The following is an 18230-nucleotide window of genomic DNA, read 5'->3' on the forward strand; positions in this document are numbered from 1 at the left end:
ATGCAAAAAGCAAGCAGTTTGATCACGGTTAATAACATTAAATATACTGATTTATTTAAAAAAATGATCAAAAGTTTTTTGGTTTTAAGTATGAGTTTTTGCAGGGCAGATATCTGTACTAACAGTTACTCTAAATTGATTTATCAAACTATGTACAATATTTTAAATAAGATCTAGCAAAGTACTTGAATTAGAAAATCGTGTTCGGTAAACTGTAACTAATAATGCACATTATCCAGATTCTCATTCTTTAGAAACGAGTTTTATTGCATTATAATATTATTTAGTATTGTTTTTGAAAAGGTATGTCATTCAGTTTGCCATTTGGGCTTGTATTTAAAACTGGTGGTTTACTTTTGAATCATCCTGTAACACAGGCTATATAACAGACAATAGACTTTCTTTTTTGTAAGCGTAAATTCATACCGCGTTGGAAAATTTCTAGAGAGATCACAAGGGCTTAGGGCTGTTATGATTGGTTTGACCAACCATTCAGGCATGGATAAAAATCACTTCTAAGGTGTTAATTGGTCACAATTGATCACTCTTCATTGTCTAGAATATTACATATTAAACTTAAATTTCACCGATTCACATGAAACAAGAGCCAATGCGAGAATTTCGGTTCGAGCACTGCATTTCTTCAAGTATTTTTCTGCATGAAAGTGTAAAATTTTGTGGAAGTGGATAGGGAGGAAACCGAAAACTTAAGTGCAAGGAGAAGCATTTGCACATACATGAGAAACAGATAAATTCTACACAAACCTTGAGTGGGGAAATAACATCGGAGATGCGTTGAACAGGGACTGTGGTGACGCCTGCACTGAAGTAGCTGCTGCATCTGGATGTAGAAAGTTCTTGCGTTGTTCTATCCTTTCTTGATGTTGAGTTAGACAACGAGATATTACGTCAGGTAAGCTCTCTAAATGTTCCTACAAGGACAAATTACAAATGTTTATATATTACATAATTATACACTACACACACATATGTATGTATGAAAGTTGGTTCTGATAATTTTTAATATACCTGCAATGACTGCAATTTGTCCTCTAAATTTGTGAGTCGTTCTTCAATAGAATCTTGACGACTCGACATGTCCGAAATGATCTCGTAGACCGTGTTTTGAGTCTAAAATATTGTTAAAGTATTTAATTAGCATACTTATGTTTGCAAAAAAATTATAAATGGAAGTGTAAGTTAACACAATTCGACAAAATGCATGACGGAATATTTATCGCTACCCACTAAAAGAATGCTAAATTGCAATTAGAGTAATTTAAACACGCCACTAACAGTTTGGGTCGTTTCTGACGCCTTGCGCTGCCGTCGTCGAGACGTCAGAATATTAAATTGGTGATATTATAAGTATGTAGAATAAAGCTTCTCTTTTAATTCGGCTATTAATTGAGCAGGAACATTAATTGTAAATAAAATAAAAGTTTAAAATAATTAAAAGTTAGTTGACTTGTATAATCGTTTGTCCGTTTACTTTTAAGGTTATAGTGATGGAATATTGGGCGTTATAGAGGTATTAGAACTGAGCTTTCACGATAAATCGTTATTAGCACCAATATAACTAATTGGGCATCATCCAGCAGTTTCTTCTAAACATTTGTGCCAAAGAATATGAATTAGTCCGTTTATTAAAAGCTATAACATCCGCGGAACGCACGAATGTAATGTACAATGTAGTTGGGATATAACTCATTTGTAGTGAATAAACGTTATGTTTTTAATAATAAATTATTTTTAATCCCAGCTTCCATTTTTATTTTAGCCATTTCATTCAATATCCCCCATGGTGTAGGTACTACAATAAGTGCGGATTATAGTACTCTAAATAGCCGATTCTAGTATTTCTAATAGTTAAAATCTAAAATCTCATCGTAGTAAAACGTGCTAAAGCAATTAATTACGAACGTAGATTATTATCAGCTGACTGTCTCCGGATCGAAAAGCCACCAACCAGATCGATCATGTTATAATAGGCGGAAGACACGTCTCCAGTGTTTTAGACGTGAGTACGTTCCGACGTCCTAACATCGACTCGGACCACTATTTTGTTGCAGCCAAAATACGCAACCGCCTCTGTGCAGCAAAAACGCACGTCAACAAACACAAGGAAGTTTCGACGTCGAGAAGCTGCAATCACAACGATTTTCTACTCGACTTGCACTCCTGCTCTCTAAGAGCACTCATAAACAAGGGAACTGTGGGACGGCTTCTCAAGCTCCTTACGTATAGCTGCAACCGAAACCATAGGTTTTCGGAAAATGCAAAAGAACAGCTGGTACGACGATGAGTGCCATGACGCAGCGGAGAGAAAACAGACTGCCTACCTCGCAACGTTACGATCGACCACAACACGTGCGGGATGAAATGCGTGACTATGAAGAGCTTAACAAGCTGGCCGACAGGGGTAATGCTCGAAAATTCTATGAAAAAATGCGGCGATAAACAGAAGGTTTCAAGACCGAGACATACACTTGGGGAACCCGCAGAGGTGACCTAGTAAACGATGCCCAGAGCATACTAAAATTATGGAGGGAACACTTCTACAGCCTGCTGAATGGCACTGAAGGCATAACGCCTGGAGAAGGCGAACTCGATTCCCCAATCGATGATGATGGAGCAGATGTTCCATTGCCCGACCATGAAGAAGTTCGAATAGCAATTAATTGGTATCCTCGCAAAACTAATACGGCTGTGTAAGCTGACGTTGAGCAATACCAAAAGGTCCGTCAGGATCGGGAAAGACTTCTCCGACCCGTTCCGATACCAAACGAGGTTTTTCGAGACTGGATAAGGAAGCAGGTAGTGAACGAGGGCAAGACGAAATTTCTCCTATCATCAAACAAACAGTCGTCGCACTCACGACTTGGCTCTCATGTCACTGTTGACAGTCATAACTTCGAAGTCCTAGATAATTTCATCTATCTTGGAACCAGTATCAACACCACCAACAATATCAGCCTAGAAATCCAACGAAGAATAGCTCTTGACAACTCGGACTGAGTAGGCAATTGAGAAGTAAAGTGCTCTCTCGACGAACAAGGAGGCATGGACAATGACAACATCTGATGAGTCAAAGTTATGAGTTTTCGAGAGAAAGGTTCTGCGAAAGATTTATTGTCCTTTGCGCGTTGGCCACGGCGAATATCGCATTCGATGGAACGATAAGCTGTATGAGATATACGACGACATTGACATAGTTCAGCGAATTAAAAGACAGCTATACCTATTCTATATTTATCTATTCAGAGATAAAAGTATTTTTACAACTTAATTTGACAGAATTTTGATTTATAGTTATTACCATCAAAAATGAATTGAACGCTGTCACTACCTTATTATCCAGGAAAAAAAGGGGAGGGGCGTGGTTGAGTTTTTAAGAGTTAAAAACAGGTCTTATAAAAAGAGTTAGATGGCAATGGAAATGGACTATAACTTTTGTAAGCATGTGAAAAAACATAACCTCAAAAGATATATGAAAATTTTCATTTTATTTGGTATGATCGAAGCTTCTTATGTCCTAAACATTCTGTTTTTTTTTTAATTTAAAATATTTATTTTTTCTCTTTCAGAATCTCAAGTAAAAATTTCAGATTAATTTAAAATGCGAGTAGACCTTATGATTACGGAAATATATTCTTTCCGATGTAACTATTAAAATCATGATATTGGTACACGTATTCCTTGGCTCCATAAGAGAAGCTATTAAAGTGAAATTTGGCACAAGAAAACGCAAAAAAGACTCCAGTAAAAGCTGTACGAAAACTATTAAAAAACTCTACAGAGTTTTTCTTCAGGCATTTCCATTCTTTAAATGGAAGAAATCGGATAATAACCACGCCCACCTCCCATACAAAGGTTATGTTGAAAATCACTAAAAGTGCGTTAACCGACTAACAAAAAACGTCAGAAACACTAAATTTTACAAGAAATTGCAGAAGCTCTTTTTAACTTTTTTTTAAAAATTGAAAATGGGCGTTTTGGACCAAGAACCATATCTCAGGAGCTGACCGATTTCAATGAAATCCCAAACATGTACTATAGGTGAAATCGGTTCACAACCACGCCTTCTTCCAATATAACGCTATTTTGAATTCCATCTGATGCCTTCTCTGTATAATATATAGTACATTAGGAACCAATGATACATATGTATACGTATTTGAAAATATGATTTTCATCCTTTTTATAGTATGAGTTTCGAACTTTGCCCTTCCTTTTGTTCATTTAAAATATTTAACTCTTTCAAAATCTCAGTAAAAATTTCAGATTAATTTAAATATGACTACTGAAATATCATCTTGACGGGGCTGTTTTTAACTTTTCACACAAACCTGCATACATTTTTATAGTATTTCTGGTTATTGAGCACATAACAGCCTAAAAAGGATATTTTTGGGAATAAAAAACACACTCCATAAATTGTTTCAACATTTTACCGCAGTTCCTTTCTTTACAATTATAAAGAAACCGATTGTCGCTGTGATCAGGGATAATAACAACTAAGAACAAATTGATTAAAAACTAAAAATTTCAAAGAAAAATGGAGTCACATCTATAGAGAACGCGATGCATTGTTATACATTCACTAAAGCTGATCTTTGCACAGGATATCGAAGAAGAAGCTGACGAAGTTGCTGACGAAGACACAGAAGAGTCGAGAAATTAAAAAACCCATGCGTTCATCAGGTCAGTCAGTCCACAATAATGAATTTACTGCATTCCATTAAATTTGCTTATAAAAACGTTTCACATCGTTAACATTCCAATTGTTTTCTGGACTTAAATAATTCTTGCTGACGCTTATGGACGGACAGACATACTATGCCAATTTTGTGTCTATTTAGATTCGATTGTTGAAGTTATGGTAGTATAGAAAGAAAACTAAGTACACCTGCATTAAAAAATAACTAAATATATAGCCTTACTTCGTTTAAAGATAGTTACATATGTACACATATCTATGAGCAATGCAAATGTAACCTCTGTGCCAATATTTGAAAATTAAAATTTTTGATTATATATACCATATATGTATGTATTATTGTAAGTGGATCATAATTTAATGTTTAATGTAATGAATACCAAGTGTAAATTATTTCATCCCTTACCTTCGCCATGTCTGTTATTGTATTGGCATTATCCATTAGTTTTCGTTGATCCATTTTAACCTTTCGTAACCTGTTTGACATCAGAAAAATCGAAAAATTCATTAGACGAAACAATTGTCTACTTACTTAGGTAATATACGATTAATATAAATTTAAATTTATTGCAGTTGAATTTGGTGTCGAAAAAACTTTGCTTTGTTAAAATCCTTTGTGGAACTATTTTTTTCCTTTCTTTATATAAATTAAAATGAAAATGAGGCGCTATAAGTCCGTGAAACATTGGGACATCAATAATCGTATTATGTGCATATTTATTTCCAGTGATTTAATAAAAAAATATTAATCTTTAATAATGCAGTGGTTCATTTATAATTCTGCATGTTTTCATATTTAACGAAACATTTTTATTTTATTTCGTCATAAATATTTCGCGTAAATAATCATTACGTAATTTCGAAGAAGAATTATGTCTTCGGAAAGAGTCTCCTTTCACTACTAAAAAGGGCCGGAATGACAATTAAAAAATTAAAAAATCAGCAGAACCGCACATTGTAACGAACATAGAGTGTTCAATTTTTTCTTCGCTTCAACACTTTGTACATAAAAAATTAACATATGATTAAAATTTATTAATAAAGTGTTTCCAAGTCATCCTAAGACAGTGCCAGTGCCAGGGCCAGTTTTCCAATAAGGATGATTTGATTTCTAATTGTCACTTCGGCTACTTTTAATATGTGGTGATCTGTAATTTTTTTAATTGTATTCAGTAATGTTTACAATTTACAAATTGTTCAATTTTATTATCAAATAATCGTTCTCTAATTGGAATTTTTCGTGCGCTTTTGCTATTTTATCGTCGTAATAATCGTCCACGCTATTCGTCGAATAGTTGAAAATTTTGTGCGTACATTTTCTTTACATAATGTTCAAGTGCCCACAACACAAAGAGCTGCTCAAAGTAATGAAAATATTGCTGCCGTTCGAGCAAGTGTTGCGAAGACCGCAAATTGACGATTTCAAGACGCTCTCAAGAATTGGGACCATCTAAAACCACAACCTGGTGGATTTTGAGAAATGATTTGAGGTTGCATTTGTATAAAATTGTTCTCATTCAAGAACTGAAGCCTTTGGACCACAGTAAACGGCGTGAATTGCTTGATTTTGCCTTGGAACAACTTAAAAATGATACTGATTTTTTTAAGAAAATCATCTTCTCCGATGTGGCTCATTTTCATCTAAGTGGTGCGGTTAAAAAACAAAACTAACGATTCCGGTGCGAAGATAATCAACAAATTATTCATGAACAACAATTATATTCACCTAAATTGACAGTTTGGTGTGGTTGGTTCGGTCCGTACTTCTTTCGAAATGAAGCGACACTGTGACACTGTTACTGTCAATGGAGAGCGGTATAGATTAATTATAACCAACTATTTTTGCCCGCAATTGGAAAATGTTGATGTTGACAACATCTGGTTTCAACAAGTTGGGGCCAAGTGCCACACAGCATGTACAACAACCCAATTATTGCAAGAAATTCTATTATTTAAAGAATATACTTGTATGACCTAACAGCATTAGACTACTTCTTGTGGGGTTATTTGAAATCATTGGACTTTAGCAATAAACTAGACTGTCTTCAAGCTTTAGAAATCAATAGTGAACGTGCTATTCATAACATATTACTTGATACTAGTGGAAAAAGAACTCGAAAATTTGCTTCATCGAATTCGTTCCTACAAAACAAGTCTTGAAGTCAATTAGTGTGTTTTTTTTAATCATTTCACTCTTATTGGAAAACCCCGTTAATGATTATAACTGACGTTGAGTAACTAATTTAATTTTAGAACCCCCATACCTAGTTTTTAATGTAAAAGATTATTATAGAACAGTGTTTTCAAGAGGATAGCTAAAATTTATAAAATTAATATTTAGAAATGGTTTTAGAGCAATTACAAAAATATCTTTCATATTATTAAATATTAAATTTATATAAAATTACCTATACTTTTGTTTAAAGAACAAAATATTTATTTTTAATACTTGTATATATCATAATAATTTTTGTTTATGAGTCGGGGAAACCTTAAGTGTTGTAACTAGAAACAATCAACGACCATGAAATTTATATGACTTCTAGCTGAAATTTAAATTAGGCACATTTATTTACTTATTTAAAACAGGCGTATATTTCTTTTTTGTAATTTCACTACATTTGTGAAAGTTGTTGCGCTATACAATGTTTTGTCCTTAATAATGCATGTTAAGATTACTTAAAATATCAAATAATATCAAGCGCTTAAGTGTATCCGACATACTACGGGAAACGGAAATGTTCTTCCTTCTTTCCACTAAATTTTATTCTATAAAATAGCCGAAACATTTTGAACACTGAACTTTCTTATACGTATTTAAGAGAATAGCTTAACTATATAGAGGCAATTATTTAAAAAGATTGGTAACTAATTTCCATTGATTTACTCAATCTTTAAGTGAATCAGACAAAAAATTTTCTTAAATATAATTCGATTTTAATCTAAGCTAAAAACACCAAACTTCAATGGAACGATGAAATATAAAATTCAATCACCTTAAAGTACATCACTTACAGTTCCTTGCTTCGACGAAAGTATTCAGCTTAAAACAACTTTTTAATCATTAAATATGTACGCACCCTTATACATACATATGTACATCTATATATGTATTTGCATGTATACATGCTTGTTCTAATTTTTGGGACAAATTTGTTGAAAAATACGAAGCAGTAGAAATAAATTTCGTCGTTAAGATTGCAGAAAATCGTATCTCAATCTCATGTTGACCACTAAAACCGGGGGATACTTTCTGTAGTTTCTAGAAGAACCACCACACAACATATTTAAATATTGTTGTGAGAGATAAGTGTGAGAGGTAAAGAAGAAGAAGTAGAGACTTCTGCAATCTTAACACTAACGAAATTATGGATATTAATATTCAAAGTGAAAATTGGAGTTTACATTTTAGTGTAAGTCCACCAACAACACCGACAAGCTTACACAATGTTAATGGGAAAGCAGAGAGACACTTACAATTTTACTAAAACTAGGGGTATGTAAATGTGTGAAGCAAAGTGATCATATTGGCTTGAGATACGAAATTCTAGAAAATTAACGACTGTTACATAAATGTTATTAACAGCTGATCCATACATGTCTTATGGCTTGTGTATTTTTATGTAAACAGGGCTTTACAACCTAGTTACAGGCTAGTAAAACGAGTTTAGATTAACTTTTTTAAATCATGAACTGATATTTATATGCATATTCAACACCTTCCATGTGGTTGATTAATATTGTATTAGAAATTCCTAAAGCATACACTAACGTTCACGTATGCAAATGTGGATATAGCCACTGAATGATTATAGGGGTGCCAAAAATGGAATTTACACACATGCATTTATTATTGCGAGAATTGTGAATGTATGTATATGGAAAAACACATTATATTTAAATTAGTATTGAAATAAAAAGGGCTTTAGCCCAAATGTTATAAATAACATGCTTGTAAGCAAACATTATTAGTTCGAAATTTTTGTGGAGGGTCGCTTGAGGTGATTATTGGGTGGGACAAAAAACTTGCAAAGCAAAATTATTAATATTACATTAGTATAAAGTTTGGCCAGTGCTCAAATGACACTGAAGAAATTGAGGAATATTGTCTGTTTGTACAATGTTTAATTTTGAATAACTATTACGACTTTCACAGAGTACATTGCACATAAAAATTGTGAGACAGGTTTCTCTAGAATACTCACGCGTATATAGCTAGAAGGAACTTTCTTTGGTGGGTTCTTACACGTCCGGGATTAACCCGTTTTACTAGTCTTGTATGTTTGTAAATGAGCCAAGTTTCACGAAGAACATTTGCCGCTGCATTTTTCAGCTAAAATTATGACGCAAGGAAGAAATGGAATAAATTTTAATGAATAATTTCAATATAATATGTTAGAATAACGTGCATTTTATTATATACATACATACATTAATATAGAATATGGATATATACATAGCAGTAAATCAATCTTGTATCGAGTAAATTTTATATAAAATATGTTTTTGCTAAACTAACTTATGTGGAATTCCGACTTATTAGAGTTTTTTTTTATCTAATTTATTGTTTTATTTCAATAATTTTTAAAATAAATGTGTTGGGCTAATTATATTGTAAATTATTAAAATGTTCTCTTAGATTGTAAAAATAATGATTGATTGAATAATATAGAGATTATACCACGCCACCAAAATATTGCCGTTAGATGAATATTAAGAGTAAGCTTAGCAAAGTTGGATGAGTTACGAACACAAACTGTTTTAAAAACGAGTTTTATACGTAAACATTTCTATTAACATACATTTAAAAATGGAGTTATTATAAAACGTGATCTTAGAATTATTTTTCAGATGATGGGCTATGGAATTAGACTCGAGTAAATCCATAAGTAAATTGTAGAACAGAATAAGTTAATTCATCAACTATGCTCTAAAAAAATATTTTGATTTAAGAAACGTTTAAGTTAATTTATTAAATCACTAAGTTCCAATCAAATATTGAGTGGAAGCTTTATGTTATTTCAACAGTGAGGAATTGGTAGTGATTACTTGTGTATAAACTCAAACTCCTATACACGGAAAACGTGAGTATATAATATTTAAGTGGAAACTGTATTCTCAAAATGTAGAATTGGCCCTAAAGTTCACATTCATGTCGTTTGTTGTTGAATTTCTGATTTTAAAGACAACTTTATATACTTAATATATAAATAAATAAGCTTGATAAAGAAAATATAATGTTCAATTAATTTGGACTAATTAAAATGTAAAGAACTGTTAATTATAATACTATCTTATGAAAAAGATTATTAATTAAACGAGTTATTTGCATAAATATAATAAAAATGAAAGTTTAAGAAGATAAAAATACGATTTGTATTGTACTTTTAGGAATATCTAAAACTTTTCTCGAATACCCTTTTCGTTAGTTGTGTATCCATCATGAAGTTGTGAACATGCTTTTCAGCCCGGGTGAGCTCCAATTTTCTCGAAACAACCGCGACAAGCAAGGCCGTGCAACCGGCACCCTGTAATTAGATATAAAGTGTTATTAAATATGTAAGTATTATGCACATATACACATTGTCCCAAATGTATATTTGGTATCTGTCTGGTGCTTTGACACATCAGTGGCAGTTATTTTCGTAGCATTTTCTAAATCTCAACCCGACGTTTCCTAAATACATACTATTTTATTATCTGTATTTTATGTTACGGCTCTGTTTTACACATCAGAAGTTGATAATATTATTTGCAGTTCGTCTTATTTAAGCTCTTGAGATAAAGTACTTGATCACTATTACTACTACATATCTGAGCACTTATAATAATTATTTATATAGAATGTGTTAAAGCTGTGTGAAGAACCATCGTAAAATTTGAAAGAACAACGAGCGTGAATATATGTAATTGTAATCAATCTTTATGATGGACCCTTATCACTGGTGTGATGCAAAAAAAGGAAACGACAAAATCTCACAACTAATATCATGCTAGTTCCTTGAAGTCAAGTATGACATGAAACTGAGCTTCCCAATTCCAGACTTTCCAAGCTTAGCAAATAACTGACTTACAACAATAACTTAAATGAAAGAACTATAACTTATTTATTTTATTTATGCAATTTACATATGCTTTTATATACCCCGAAATAATAACCAACAATAACAAAACCGTTATATATAAATAGTTCAGAATAATAACGGATGTTCGAAATTCCGAAAACATTAATTTCAAAATTGATGCGCTGTAATTAAACTCTCCCTAGATATTATTTGACAATATTATGCATGGACAGTATAATTTCATATCAATTGAATGCAAAAAAAATGCTGTTTTTCTATACATATTTCAATCACAACAATCTAGTCAAAAGAATTAGTTTTTTTTTTAATTTTGCGAACATTAGTAATAGACAAATTTAAGTTAAATTTGAAACATGAATAAAGAGTTTTAAACAATAAAATAATAATAATAATAAAAAAATTTGATACAAAAGTTTTTTTTTAGCAATAATAATTCAATTTAGTAATTTATAAATGTAAGTACTCATGTGATCAATTTGAAAGCTGAATTTTTAATTTATGCTTTTTTCTGTAAGTTGGTAGTACTGTTAGTGACATCTATTCTAAATTTCACGTCAAAATATTTATTAGTATTTGAGATACGCGTCGTTTTGTGAGGCTCTAAAAGTGAATTCTTCGATTTTTACTATGTCTGAATTTATTGAACAAAAAAGTGCGTTAAAACACAATTTTTTCACATTTTCAATTAATATCGTTGCCGCAACCACCGCATTCGTCTGATTTTTCTTCGCGTAACTTCTGGCTATACAACAAATTCACATGACCACTCCGAGGACACCGCTTTAACTCAATTGAGGATATAAAAGCTGAATCAAAGCAGGCTCTGATGGCCATCACGACGGAGGATTTTTCCAAGTGATATTTTGACTGGAAAGTTCGAAATGAAATGGACAAAATTCACCTTTCAATTTGATCACAGTAATCCAATAAAACTTCCCGTATTTTTTTCAAAGAGTGCATTATATGTAATAAGTAGCTACATAACATAATAATATTATCTGAATTGAGGCGAGTGTTTTTGTAGACGAATTTTCATTAGAGACTGTTTAGGACAATTTATTTTAATTATCATTAAACAACAAATTGAATTATGGGAATAAAAAGCAATTATTGTTAAACACATTTCTTTAGTCCATTAATTCACCAGTAAAATATATGAACGTTTAAATCGGGCAAGTTCAATGCTTTATTCACCTACATATACAATCTCAGATATCAGATATACAGATCTCTAAATTTGAAATATTATAATCTAATGAGTACAGATTTCATTATCAATCGTTTGGAAAAATACTGTTTTTTTTTTGTCACTATGAAAAAAATAGTTGAAGCGTAACTTTTGTTGTTTGTAACGAAACTTTTGTTTACTATTAGTAATAATTTCAGTTAAAAAATATGCAGTACCCCGAATATAAATTAAATATCTTATAAAAATGGATTACTAAAAATTTTCATTTAATAATTTTTTCTATTTATGTAATGTTAAATACAACACAAACCAATTTAGGGGCTATACCAGTGTGACACTTTCAAAAAATTTTTTTTTTTTTGCTTTTTCGATAGTTTATATATTCAAAAATATCCTGTGAAATCGGCAAGGTCGTATCTTGAATAGTTTTTGAATGGCAGCGTTCTAAACAGCGACCGCTCAGAGGTGCAAACATATATAATTGACCGATCGACTTCAAATTAAAACTGGGTATAGTTGAATACATTTGCTATACAATGGACTACGATCTTTTTGATTGGTTGAAAATTGTCAATTTGACATTAAAAAACGACAATTTTTTTCGTCAAAAAACGATTTTTTTTTTTTTCAAAATTACGCCATTTTCTTAATTTTTGATATTTTTCAAAGATCGTAGTTCATTGTAAAGAAAATATATTTAAGTTTAATAAAAATTTTGAATTTTTTTGTTTCAGCTACTCATTCGACCGGAATCATGCCAGCAGTTGAGGCACTTTTTTTCGGCACTTCCGCAGGCAGCACATAATTCCGTTATTTTTCAATATTTTTGTAAAAAAAAATTTAATATAGCTAAAAATGTACTTTATTACGTCCATAGAACGTCGAAACATTCAATCTAGTACTTTCTTTTAAAAAAATTCACGAAAATCGCCTAATTTTTCATGCGTCACACTGGTATAGCCCCTTAATTAGAATTATATCTTTTATGGATTTCATATAGCGTGTGGAACTCAATTCGAATCGCATTACGTTAGAAAATAATCACTTTTTTACAATTTAGAAAACGGTTTGAATAAACTTAAAAAAATGTAGATGAATCCATTTTAATAATATAATATAATCGAATTAGTTCAACATTCAATTGAAATTCTTATCTTATATCGAATGATATCATTGTAAAAAAGTACTTAATTTTCATTTTGTAATTTCGAAGTCTTCCAAATTGGATTGCTTACAATAGTATGAACTTACTACTATTTAGTATGCCGACATATGTATATATTTTGACTTATTGTTAAGTTTTGTAAATTATACAATATACCTTGGTGTATACTTATGGTACATATGTTTTACTTATGTATGTACAAACATGTACGTGTCGCAAGCTGCAGCACTCACCATTATTCCTGTACTGACGGCAATACCACGTCCACAGTACGTATTTGGTACAATATCACCGAAACCGACACTTAAAAATGTTATTGCTATCAGCCACATTGCATTCAAAAGATTTGCATGTTCTTCGTCATGAAACCTGTACGGGTTGTAGATACACACACACATAAAAAGGGTTGTTTCTGTATGCAACAGTGCGAAATGTTCAAGCAAATATGAAAAAATACAATAACTTTTTAAGTTGATGTTTAATGTGAGGCAACTGCTTTCGTACGAGTATGCGTTAATAAAATGGTGTTAAAAGGTTACAAATACACAACGTATATATTTGCACATATCCACATTAAACACATTATATGCACATATGTATTCATCGAGAGGTTTTCACGAATGTATGTACATACATATCTTATTAAATTACCTTAGTGCACATCATAATTTATGCTTTCTATTTGTTGAAATATAAGTAAACGCGGGTGCCTTTTTCACGAATATTAATTTTTAATAAAAATTGTACATACTTCATCGTTTTAAAATCAGAGTTTTTAAAGGCGCCTCAAATTGCTCCTAATTTAGTCAGTTAATATACGTTTAGTCATTTTATTAATGATTAATTTAAGAACTTGTTTGAAGCGCCGACTAGTAATCATTTATCTGAACTCAGTGAACACTATCGAATTTGGAAGCTCTTGTTTGTCATTAACAAGTACCTATACGTTTCCTTGCATATAAATATGTACATATATACATATGTATATTGTAGAGTCTAGAATACAATAAGGCTATTCTCTTGCTCTTGCAAAATCCTTACGCGGTGCACGAATTGCAGAATTTTCTACTTGGTGCAACGGCACAACAACAAACACACGCAGAAAATTATTTGCAATGGTTGTAAAATATATCAGACCAAAACCCATGTTTATTTATGGTAAAAATATAATTGCAACCCTGTTTTAGCTGTCATTTTACATAAAGGCATATTTCGCCATTAAATTGTTGAGGAAGGTAAGTTTTAAATAGATTTTATAATGTCTATTTAAATTATAAAGATTTGTTACAGTCTTTTGTTAAGAATGAATGCAAAAGGTGCGCCAATTCACAATATTCATGCACAATAGCCACTTACATTAATTTGCCGAATCAGCTGTTCATATATCACCAGATTCTGCAATGGGTTCTCTCGTGCCCTTGCATATTTCGGTATAGGATTTTTGCATTTTTTGTCATCGTGCAATCTTGCAAGAGCAAGAGAATCCCCCTAATATTTTAACACACATCATACACCCGACGAAAAGTGGCTGATGTATTATTATACCCGGTGGAACACGGGACGTTAAATGTCTATATATTAAAAATAGAATAAATAATTTCAATATGTTATGGTCCAAATTTTGTATAATTTTCTATATATTTTGACTATATAGATCTGGTTGAAACTTTTATATTTGCAAACCTATATAATTTTTTTAGTAAAAATGCATAATTAATGATTCCCTTTATTTCAAACGTAAGAAGTGGGTATGGTGGTTTAAGCTCCTATGTTGCTTTTCAAAAGCAAAGTTATTTTTGTTTGGTGATTCTTCAAAGCTACATGATTAGTGATAACATTTCGAAAATTTAATTATGAACAAAAAAATTACAAAATTAACCATGCACTCAGTCATCGAAATGTGCGATAAAGGTTGGAAAGCTGCCAAAAATGAAATATTGGCATAAAAATTGTCAAATTTGTTGATTTATTCAGAATATGATAGTTACTTGATATTGTTTATATACACATACACATAATTCATGAAAGGTGATTGAAAGGAATTAAGAAGAATGAATGACACAAGAGAGAGTAAGAAAAGTAATGAAAATTGCAAAGTATAAAGCAGTGTTCTCTTTATTGATTTCAGAGGTTATGTCCACTTGTGAATGTGAATCGAAAGTACATACAATTATTTGATAATAATTTGGAAATTTGGTCATATTTGTAAGAAATTTTTCGCTTAGTGTAATTAATCGGTGCCCGATATTGATGTATATCTCAGGAAATTATCGAAGTAATAAGATTTTTTGAACCACTCTGAAGTGTTAATTTTTCCACAAAAAAACGACTTTTTTTGAAGCCGCCGTTTTCGCAAAAATCAATATTTTGGCTAGTCCTGCGATCATTACCTGTATTTATCTATAATAATAATAAATATTTTTCGGTTTTTGGATCAGATTTTTCAATGCATTTCATATAATTTTAGGCAGTGACTTGCTCTTCACCATCAAATACTCGTTTTAATCTACATTTCTTTTCTTATTTATTAAATAAAATGTCTCTTCCATAAAAAAAAAAAAACACGCTTTTTTCTGACTTGCGAGTGGATATAATTCTTTCACGAAATTTTTTAAAAAATTCTAATGCCGACTTTTGGACTTTTTGTTTTAAATTTTATAATTAGCATAGATTAAAATAGCTTTCGATACTTTCAAATAATATAATATTATTTCCGTTAAATGTTAGCATGAATTTGAATAAGTGTCCGAACGAAAGGATGCGTATATGCAATATCATTCTCAAACGACAATCCTCAAAAAGCCTTTAGTCAAGTAATAACTACGATTCAAGTATCTTTACATACATATGTATGTATGTAGGTTCAGAGAAAATCACATACAAAATATCAAAAAGTTCTTAAAATACAGTTAATTGTAAATACATACACTAATACAAACGCTTATTATGTACATACATATACGTACATGTTATATATATACTATGTATCTATAGACGTTAAACAACCAACCAACTGCTGATCCGTTACCTCGACTTCTGCATATACTGCATTACCAATTTGCATACATACTATTTACATATTAATAATATCAATTAAGAGCTGTTTACATGTATGTATGTATACCCTACGTTTAGGTTGAGATTTATCGTATTATCGTTCGAAGATGGTACTACCGTGATTTGAAAAAAATTGTCTCTGTTGGGTTTCAGTTCTTATGGTGCAGATGTGGGAATTTTTTACGTTTTGTTACGTTTGCCAAAATACTTACCACCATGCCACATGTAAGCGTTATACCGCGTCCACAATAGGTGTTTGGTACAATATCACCATATCCCACGCATAGGAACGTGATGGCTGTTAGCCACATGGAGTTTAGCAAATTTGCGTGCTCCTCGTCGTGGAATCTTTCGTGATACGAACGCACAGTAGATTGGTTGCATAGTATTTGCAGTAGCAGTAGTAGTAAAGTAGTGGTGGTAGTGGTTGGTAGGTGAAAAGTGGTACAAACAAATAAACAGGTTTGTGAAAATGTGAAGATATTTCGTTTTCTTTTCATGAAAATCAATTTTGTTAAACTTTTTACAAAAATTGTGGACTAATGCTTCAACAAACTAAATACAACAAAAAGGTTTATTTAAATATACAATTAAAAGCAACTATGTGATTTGAATTGTTCAATTAAATTTTAAAATGAAATGTACGTGGCATTCATATAAATTGGCTTACATACATATGTATGTAAATGTTTACATCCAAGGCATTTACATATTGCAAGTAAAATATCTACTAAACCATTCAATACGTCAGAATTTGTTGGAACAGTATGTTAAAATTAAAATGTTGTTGTGCCTGTTGTGCCGCCAGTTTTGTCTGAATTTAATTGTGTATTAAGTAAATGTAGGAATGAACTATAGCGTCAATGATTAGCTAAATACTTTAATTTTATGTACGGATATTAATTTTTTTGAAATGAGAAAGATTTTGCCATGATATGTATGTGATCTTATATGTATGTATGTATGTAACACATTATTGTTAATAATTGCTCTTTTATATCATATATATGTATAAACGTGTAAACGTACATATATACGTATTAAAATAATCCAAATAACTGTTTTCCATCTATACCAATGCGTGTGTCATCGCGAAATGTAAATGTGTATGAATTTTAATGTTTACTAAATGTATGTATTTAATCGTGTGTCTGAAAAATTACCATGCTTAATTTTAGTAATTCAAAAACATACATATTAATGCATTAATAAATCGAAAAATCGAAAAAGACACACTAAACGGAAACCAAGCAATTTTGTTTTCACGACACACTTCTAAAAATTTAGCGTAGCACAATTTAAATTACATGATACGATATTTACATCGACAAAAGTTTAAAAGTCGTTAACTTGCTCTATAAGTATAAGCGATAATCTAGGATTTTTAATCAAAAACAAAAAACTAAAATAAAAAAAACGATTTTAAAATTTTCTTATTAATTTTATATCAAACACATCCGTAAGGTTAAGATGAACGCAATGATTTTTGAAAGGTTTGGTTAATTTCCAAGTATATGGTACTTACTCTTAATAAAGCGGTTACTTTATGCCAAGGCATTCAACTTATGCATCAGGAATAATGGGGTGCCCAACTTATTCCAGTGTGAGGGCGCCTCAAAATAAGCGTTTTTTATAACATTTTCCATTGTGGCCATATCGAACAAAATAAGAATTTTTGGGCATTTAAATTAAAACGCCCAACATTTATTACGATTGCAAATTATTACATATTGGACTTTTAATATATGGCGAAACCACTTAATTCCTTTTTTCATGATTTTATGATATATTAAAACAACTGACTTTCGATCTTTCAATACTTAATAAGGTGAATTAAGCCTGTTAGTTGTCAATTAATGACTGTTTTTAATCATTTGTAATAGAAAATGATTTCTATTATGCATCAAATTACAAAACGCTTCATGAAATATGTTTAAATTTCGCATTTTCTTTGATTTTTATTGTTTTAAATTTTAAACGAAACGATTTTCTTTCACATATATTTTTGGTATA

At 31.1% G+C, this 18230-nt stretch overlaps 1 protein-coding gene across 21 annotated transcripts in view; it reads right to left on the reverse strand.

Moving 5' to 3' along the window:
* Positions 1-18230, reverse strand: part of LOC126758236 (small conductance calcium-activated potassium channel protein) — a 109724-nt gene that overhangs the window by 9414 nt on the left and 82080 nt on the right. For 16 of the 21 annotated variants that reach the window (XM_050472383.1, XM_050472370.1, XM_050472369.1 and 13 more), the window contains 6 exons: positions 13394-13529; positions 10138-10248; positions 8926-9053; positions 5127-5196; positions 1030-1131; positions 766-932 (listed from right to left, as the gene is read on the reverse strand). In XM_050472383.1, coding sequence (XP_050328340.1) covers positions 766-932; positions 1030-1131; positions 5127-5196; positions 8926-9053; positions 10138-10248; positions 13394-13529 — 714 coding nt within the window. Of the gene's footprint in view, positions 1-5; positions 656-765; positions 933-1029; positions 1132-5126; positions 5197-8925; positions 9054-10137; positions 10249-13393; positions 13530-16429; positions 16566-18230 lie in introns of those variants that run through there. The other 5 variants (XM_050472377.1, XM_050472371.1, XM_050472381.1 and 2 more) reach the window with 2 other exon arrangements.

Source organism: Bactrocera neohumeralis, chromosome 5 (genome assembly GCF_024586455.1).
Source record: "Bactrocera neohumeralis isolate Rockhampton chromosome 5, APGP_CSIRO_Bneo_wtdbg2-racon-allhic-juicebox.fasta_v2, whole genome shotgun sequence".
NCBI lineage: Eukaryota > Metazoa > Arthropoda > Insecta > Diptera > Tephritidae > Bactrocera > Bactrocera neohumeralis.